The sequence below is a fragment of the Anoplophora glabripennis genome, unplaced genomic scaffold, assembly GCF_000390285.2.
Source record: "Anoplophora glabripennis isolate ALB-LARVAE unplaced genomic scaffold, Agla_2.0 scaffold586, whole genome shotgun sequence".
In the NCBI taxonomy this organism is placed as follows: domain Eukaryota; kingdom Metazoa; phylum Arthropoda; class Insecta; order Coleoptera; family Cerambycidae; genus Anoplophora; species Anoplophora glabripennis.
Window position 1 is genome coordinate 14,152 of NW_019416769.1, and position 7,633 is coordinate 21,784.

The window sequence follows — 7,633 nt, forward strand, 5'->3', positions numbered from 1 at the left end:
TCCGTGCCTAACTAAAAAAAGTTTGCACGGATTTATCGGCTTTTGCATAGCTGCTCCTCATTTAGAATACATAATTTATTTATCAAATTTGATTGTAACGATTTATATAGCAAAGGTAGAAAATGCTAAGCACCTACTGTTTAATGCCAAAAATGGTCAGTGTTTTAGGCGCTAAGTGGGCTAGACACAAGCAGCATTTTAAATATCTTTTTTTACAATAAACTAAAATAAGCTAGTAATAATCCATTAAACATAATACAAAATTTATCTAAATCCTAACCGAATAACAATCAGAGAAGATGTTTAACATAACATTTCTTGTACAAAATTTATCTTCAAAAGATTAGTCTTAATTTACTTATTTTATTTGAATAATTGAAGGTGTCTTTATATTATCTTCACATATAATGAAAAATATTCCACGTACCTATTTTGTGTATGCTCTTGTACATCAGTCTCTATTAAATTAATAACAAATTTTGGAACAGAAAATGAGTGATTTAAGTATCGGAAAAACATATTCAAAAAAATACTTACCCACAAAAACTAATTTAGGCAATGATAGTAGTAAAAAAGAATTTTAATTTGGCAGTTATATAAAATCGCACAATAGTTTATGCATATGCTATTTGGCACTGTTATTTAAGCAAACATGGTTGGCAGTAAAAAATTCTGCTAGTAAAATGTTTTTCATGTGACATGGTAACACTGTATATCTAAGTATTCATGTCCATCATACAAATATGTAGCACATCTAATTTTCCTAATGCTTCAATCGTTATCACTATTGCTATTTTCACTATCACTATATGCTCCCAATAGAGATAATCCGTTAGTCACAGGTTTTATATCATTTTTCAATGTTGGTTCCGCTCTTTCACTTTGTGACACTTTTTGTGTTGAAATAGGAGCTTCTTTGGCATCTTTCTTAACTTTTACCAGTCCTACCAATGAATTGCCCTTTTTGGATAACATTTTTTGGGAACCTTTAGTCCAACTAACAGTTGATGTAGTGGCTGTAGTTTCTATTGGTTTTGATGTGTTAGAGTTTTCAATTACAGATGAATTAGTTATTTCTTCTTGTCTGGTGAATTTAACTTCTGGCTCATCTGACTCTTCTATTATTTGTTCTTCAACAACTAGTTTTCTTTTCTGAGTAGACTGAAATTTTATAGATCTAAAAATAAAACTATTTAGTATATAACAAAATTATACATATATCTACAACTTACTTTATATATTCTTCATCAAGTTGCTGAAGTTTTTCTTCTCTCTCCCGTTCCGTTAACTTAGTGTTATAGGCAGAAAGCATAGTGTCATAATCCACAACTTGCTGCCTTCGATTTAGGTCCTTCAATTCTTCTAAGGACTCTAATAATTCTATTTCATTTTTCGACTGTTTAGTGCGATTCTCAAGTAATTTCATTGGATTATTAGCTTCTTCCTCCTTAGCTTCCTCTTCCTCTCTTATAGCTTGTTCTTCAGCAAGTTTCAAGGCCATGAAATTCCTAGTTGCGCCAGCTTCTATCTCATAATCTGTATTTCTAGGGTCCGTTTTAAACGATATCTCTTGTAGACATCTGGTGCACTAAAATTAAACAAAATTAAAATAAAATTACAATTAAAATGTACCTAATAGTCATTACCTTTATGTAAAATCTATAAATTCTTATGCCTAAATAATCCTGATTTTCTACATCTTCCTTTCTTGCGTTGAACTTTTTACCTTTATAAATATACTCTCCACAAGTAGCACATCTCATATTAAAAGGGGCCATTAATCGTACTGTATATTGCCTGTTTTTAGGCAATTTCATGCGAGGGATTTTGGCTGGATCAAAATCTGGAGGATAGTATTTCTGAAATATTAGAGAATCATTTTTATTTACCATAAAAGAAAGCTATACAAATACTTACATTTAAAACCTTACGTTCCGACATCTTTTCTGACTCTTACTTAAACAAAAATACAACAACCACAGACAATAACCTAATTAAAATTAACCTCAAAACTTCTGGTATGTCGATGTCAAAGTTAAACGTCAACGTGCGTCAACCCTCAACCCATGGAGACAACACAAGGAGAAATGAGGTTTAACTATTTAATTTATGGTCACAATATATGTTAACAACTATTCTGTGATATTGCCACACAAATATATTAATGGTGTTAGTTTATTATTGAAAAATTAATAACTGGATACCATTTTTGATGATTAATTATTATATAGGATTAGTTAAATGGGTACAAATGCAGCCTGCAGGTAGTCAATAAAATCACAGAACAGAATTTGTCTGTAATCTATGATGAAATATATACAAGTGTTGTCCATTTATTAGTTTTATTACTACAGCAATTTATATTAGGAATAAAAACGAGCGTATATTTATAGAAGGAAATAAATTGAATTAATTTTATACTTTATTGTGTTTTTGAAAGTGTTATAAATAGGTATAATATACATAAATATTTTTTGGCTACCTCTAGTGGTATGTTGTCCAAACAATTCCTAATTCTTTAGTATTATAATATAAGTGCTTCCAGTGCTCTTACCAGAAATATTTAAATCAATTTATAGTCACTAAAGTATCCGAAAGATGGGGCATGAAGCTAAACTTACATAGATTTTGTATCTTAAAACATTTAAAACCATGATTGGACTAAAACACTCTAAAACACTGAATAATTTTAATTATTTAATTTTGCAATGGTATTTTGTTAATATATTTGATATAATCTAAATCACTGTAATATCTATTACACTTTTGAAAATTTATCAAACTGAAGCCGTTATTTATTAAGGGTATAATATATAGAGGAGCCATAAGCCTCTAAGTACTGTATACAGAATACATTTTAACATTTTAGATTCCTACAGTTGCAGTGGTTATTTAAAAAACAAACATAACAGGAATACAAACTTCTTCTTAAGAAAAAATTTAATATAACAGGTTAGGCATCTACTTCATAGATACTTTTAATAGACTTACGAATTGCGAATTATTTGGATAAAAATAAGGAAATCAAATTATTATTTGGACTAATGCCCCGACATTTGAATTACACTCGCAATACCATTAGAGTCGCTTCAGTTAAGTTTTATAAAAATTAATATCGTAAATATTTATTATCCCTAGGTACTTATAAAATAAGAAAGCAATCTAACATCATCTTAATTAATTCTAGATGTCGTATGTCAAAAATAAAGAGTAGGTAATTTATTACATATTTGCAAAATTAACATTAACTCCTAAATAAACTTCTCTAACTACTATATGTTTTCATATACCGTATGATAATTTTTATAAGAAACATCTCAATGTTATTCCTGAGAACGGATCTACCTAGGCCTAATTAATTTGAAAGCAAGTTATTTTAATTGGCGCTTATCTATTGATGAAAATAACTTGTCATCTAAACGAGACAGCGATCCTTAACGACCAGTAAAAATAAGGAGAGCGAGTGTAGATGTAATATCATTACGAGCAATAATTTGCATTACTGGAAAAGTTTTTATAAGAAAAGTAGTGATGCTTGAGCCCAGTTTGTTTACTTGAATTTATAAGTACATACTTATCATTATTGTTTCAATTAATCAATGATTACAGGTGACAATCGCAACTATTTAGTGTAATGGTGTATATCTAGTAGGGTAAGGTAGGGTAAGATAGTCCTGGAATTCAGAGTCTAATAATTGCACTTTAATGGGTTCTCACTGCTCGATTAAAAAAATTCCTTTATAGATATATCAAATTATCTCAGCAGGATCATAAAATTAAGCATATTTGAAGAAAAATAAAAAAGAAATTACCACTGTACAGTTAAAATAGCCGAGCGCGTAGAATTTTTTCCTGTATTTCCCACTGTGCGGCGGTTCAATTTTCGAAAATTCGGTGAAAAATTTCGAAAGATCGGTGGTTTATTGATGGTTTTGAAGGCGCGTAGCACTCGTTTGCGTGATTGTATGTATCGACGTAGATCTGCTCTGATAGATGTTTTGGGAGCGCTCTGATGACGATCGTGTCGTCTGTAGAGTTTCTCAAAAAATCTTCGAAAGATCGGTGAATTTAATTTTTTTTATGTGGAGCTGTTATCTTATATTAAGTTTGACACGGACAAATAAAAAAATTAATTTTATATTGGTATGTTAGGATATTTTTCTTATAGATCGCGAGACATTCTAGGTTTCTCATATTTTCTTTGTTATTGTTTTCGGTTAAATTGAAAAATATGCTTACATTCTCCTACTATTTAGGAGGATCATTGCCCCAACCTTTTTCTCCTTAGCCTACGAATTTGATCATGTTTTCAAAAAATTATGGTTCTGTTGTAAGAAACAAACCCCGTCATAATTTAATAAAACGGAATGGAAATTTCGCGTCTACCTGTGTCAAATTTTAAAAACAATGTATTTGTGATAGCAAATTTGAGCTTCTCAGGCCCATAATTGCTATTTTTAGGTTGACGCAAACAATATTATTTGTGTTTTGTTTTTTCATTCAGTTCAATGTGAAATTAAAAAATGCGATATTATAGAAGGTTGATTGTATTTGATGTAGCACCCGAAAGAAAAGCGGCACCCTTTATAAGAGAAAATACTTTTAAAATGTGAAGAAATTAGTTTGATGCAAATTTTATTTGAGACACTCTTTTGTATTATTGATATTACTAGAGTTACTAAAGAATCCGTTTTAAGTAGTACACCGACCCTGTATGTAACTTAAATTAATAAGAATTTGGTGTAATATTTCGAATAAATTTTAATTTATTTAATTTTTTAAAAGATAGACAAGGTAATAACTTTCGGAATATTATGATGACAATTAGATTTAAAAATGTAAGTTCAATAATGAAATTTTATAATAAAATTACAAAAAACAGATTCCTGGGGCATATAAAAAAATTCCCAGAAACTCTAGTAGCAATGAAAATGTTTAAAAAAAGTAATAGGAAGAAGGAAGGAGGCGATTCTTAATAACATTATTTGTTTTATTAAAATCTACAGTTGTTTTTATGACTAAAACACCGAATCTAATTGCAAAGCTCAAAGATTTTTTTCACCTAGCATTTTACGTTCTTGTTGAAAGCTTATTTCTTGTTATGAAAGTTCGCACTACATTAAGAATCCAAGAATATTGTTCGACTTAATTTTTCACTTTATTTTAATAATCTTAATAGGTACCTTCAAAATACAGTAAACACTGTTTTAAGTGAACGTATAAACAGTAAAATAGTATACAGGGTGTAACATAAAGGTTGGGTATAAATTAAGCATATAAAGCAATTAATAATTAAGCATATAAAATTATGCTCTACGGATTTTCTTTTCCAAGCTACAGGGTGCTAAAAAATTTCAAAAAATTTAGTTTTTTAATATCATTTTCAATTCAAAAATCTTTTATCAATGCCTATTTAACCATGTTCGGTGGCTGAGTCAAAGCGTACTTCATAATGCTTTTGTTATTTTCATATTCCTCTGTTAGCAGTGGGAAAAAATGGTATTTACAATTATTTACGGAAAAATTACAAGCGCTAGAAATAAAAAGCAAGAGGATAATTTTGTTTAAAATAAAAAGTAGATCATAAAAAAATATTAAAAAAATGTTTTTACCAGTGGCGTACCACAATTTTCTTCGAAAAACCTTATGGTATAATTCGTACGCGCGCCACTGAGTAACTTACAAAGTCAATTTTTTTTCGTGTTACTAGGGGATTATCAAATTAAGCTATGGCTAAAATTTCGTTCGAATATCTTATAATGCTCGAAAGTTATTGGAGAAAAACTAAATTTTTTGAAACTTTTTAGCGCCCTGTAGCTTGGAAAAGAAAATCCGTAGAGCATAACTTCATATGAGAAAAAATATTTTTTAAACCAAATAATCCACCGTTTAATTTATTCCCAACCTTTACGTTACACCCAGTATATAGGTTTGGAAAGTTGCCATGATACATCGGCCGTTACGTGAGAGCGATAAAGTAAGTCATAGAAATCCGTGCGATAGACAAGGATAGCTACAATGAAGACGTTTCATAATCTGAATAGTCACTCCCACTTCTAACCCGAAACGGGCGGTGACTATTCAGACCATGAAACGTCTTCACTATAGTCATCCTTGTCTATCGCACGGATTTCTTTACTTTGTCGCTCTCATGTAAAGGCAGATGGACCATGTGGATTTTCCAGCCCTGTATATATGCTTAAAATCTTGTCGAAAACATTGAGAAAATTTAGATTAGTTTCGTAAAGCGAAACCTTAAAAGGTGTTTAAATCTAATATAAAATAAAGAAAGAAGTTAATACTTCAAATGGAGCATTGAGAACCACTCCAACGACCGCACTTGAGGTCCTCCTGGGGTTGCCGACCCTCCCTTCATAGATTGTGAGGGAGGCGATAGCGACATACCTAAAGATAAGGAATGCAGGTGGTTGGAAAGTAGAAGGACAAGTAGGGTCACGCTGTCATAGTCCCTATGAGGGTCATTAAAGCAGAGAACCGGCTGAGGTTAAGAAGGAAGTATGTTTCCACCTTCCTCTTCAGACAGCAGTGGAAACAGGAAGGTAACATGTTCCTCGGGATCCCTAATACTGATGGATCTCGGGTGGGAGATGGGTATTCAGGAGCAGGAATATATACCTGGAAGGCGGTGGTATCCAGGGAAGTTCAATGGGTATGTTCGTCAGGCAGAGGTTTTCGCTATTTAGATGGTAGTAAGTAAGGAGGAGATAAGGAACTGTGTAGAGGAGGAGGATTTTTATCTGCTCTGATAATAATAATAATAATAATAATAATAATAATAATAATTATTATTATTATGTTTCCACTATTTTGCGATCTTGATTAGTTATCCAAGTCAAGGTTTTAGTGGGATAAAGATCAATAAATAAAAGAACACTATATTTTAAATCATTGCCAACGTTTCGGTGTTATTTTACACCATCCTCAGGGATGTTTTTAATAAAATTCGTTAAGGTATTAAAATAAAAAATATAAATACAAATACATTTACAATAATTCTAAAAAATTGTAAAAAATTGTTCCTGTCACAATTACCATAAAACACGAAAAAGAAAAATTTTAAAACAGCTCTAAAAATAACAGGTATTATTCACTCACCGAAATTTGAAGTGTCTTTTGTCCAACTTAACAGTTCTAAATATTAAGAAGATGATATCTAGATACTTATATGTGTATTTATAATTCATGGAACAATTTCAATGCGGTTTTCTTTCACAGTAAAAATTGTTGTAACGTCTTAGGTACTATTCAGCAGAATGACAGTAGAAAAATACGTTGATTCTAATGTGTGTAGATATCATGCTTCTTTTTCCTCTTACTTTTTTCTTTTTCTTTTTCCCTTTTATTTTTACAAGAGAATTTTATCAATTAAATTATAATAAACCAAGTTTAAATTATCTATATCCTTCTTCGTATTAACACTATTAATTTTTTTAATAAAAATCATTTCCTCGAGTAACCTTTTTGAAAGAATAGGTTGATGCCCAAGCAGTTCAGTTTTGTCAAATTCAAAATGGTGATTGAATTCTTTTGAATGTTCTACAAGTGCCGTTGGATGTAAATTATTTGGTTTTTTAAATCTCTTTCATGTTCTGAAATACGTGTATTTATATAT

At 30.5% G+C, this 7,633-nt stretch overlaps 1 protein-coding gene across 1 annotated transcript; it reads right to left on the bottom strand.

The window, feature by feature from the left end:
- Positions 1–564: 564 nt before the first annotated feature.
- LOC108911067 (coiled-coil domain-containing protein 94) lies at positions 565–2,010 on the bottom strand. The gene is made up of 4 exons (XM_018715901.1): positions 1,918–2,010; positions 1,647–1,859; positions 1,233–1,588; positions 565–1,177 (listed from the first exon to the last, which is right to left on the bottom strand). Exons 1-4 carry the CDS (start codon positions 1,939–1,941, stop codon positions 772–774), a joined length of 999 nt encoding a protein of 332 aa, XP_018571417.1. The 5' UTR covers positions 1,942–2,010; the 3' UTR covers positions 565–771.
- Between the last annotated feature and the right edge of the window lie 5,623 nt (positions 2,011–7,633).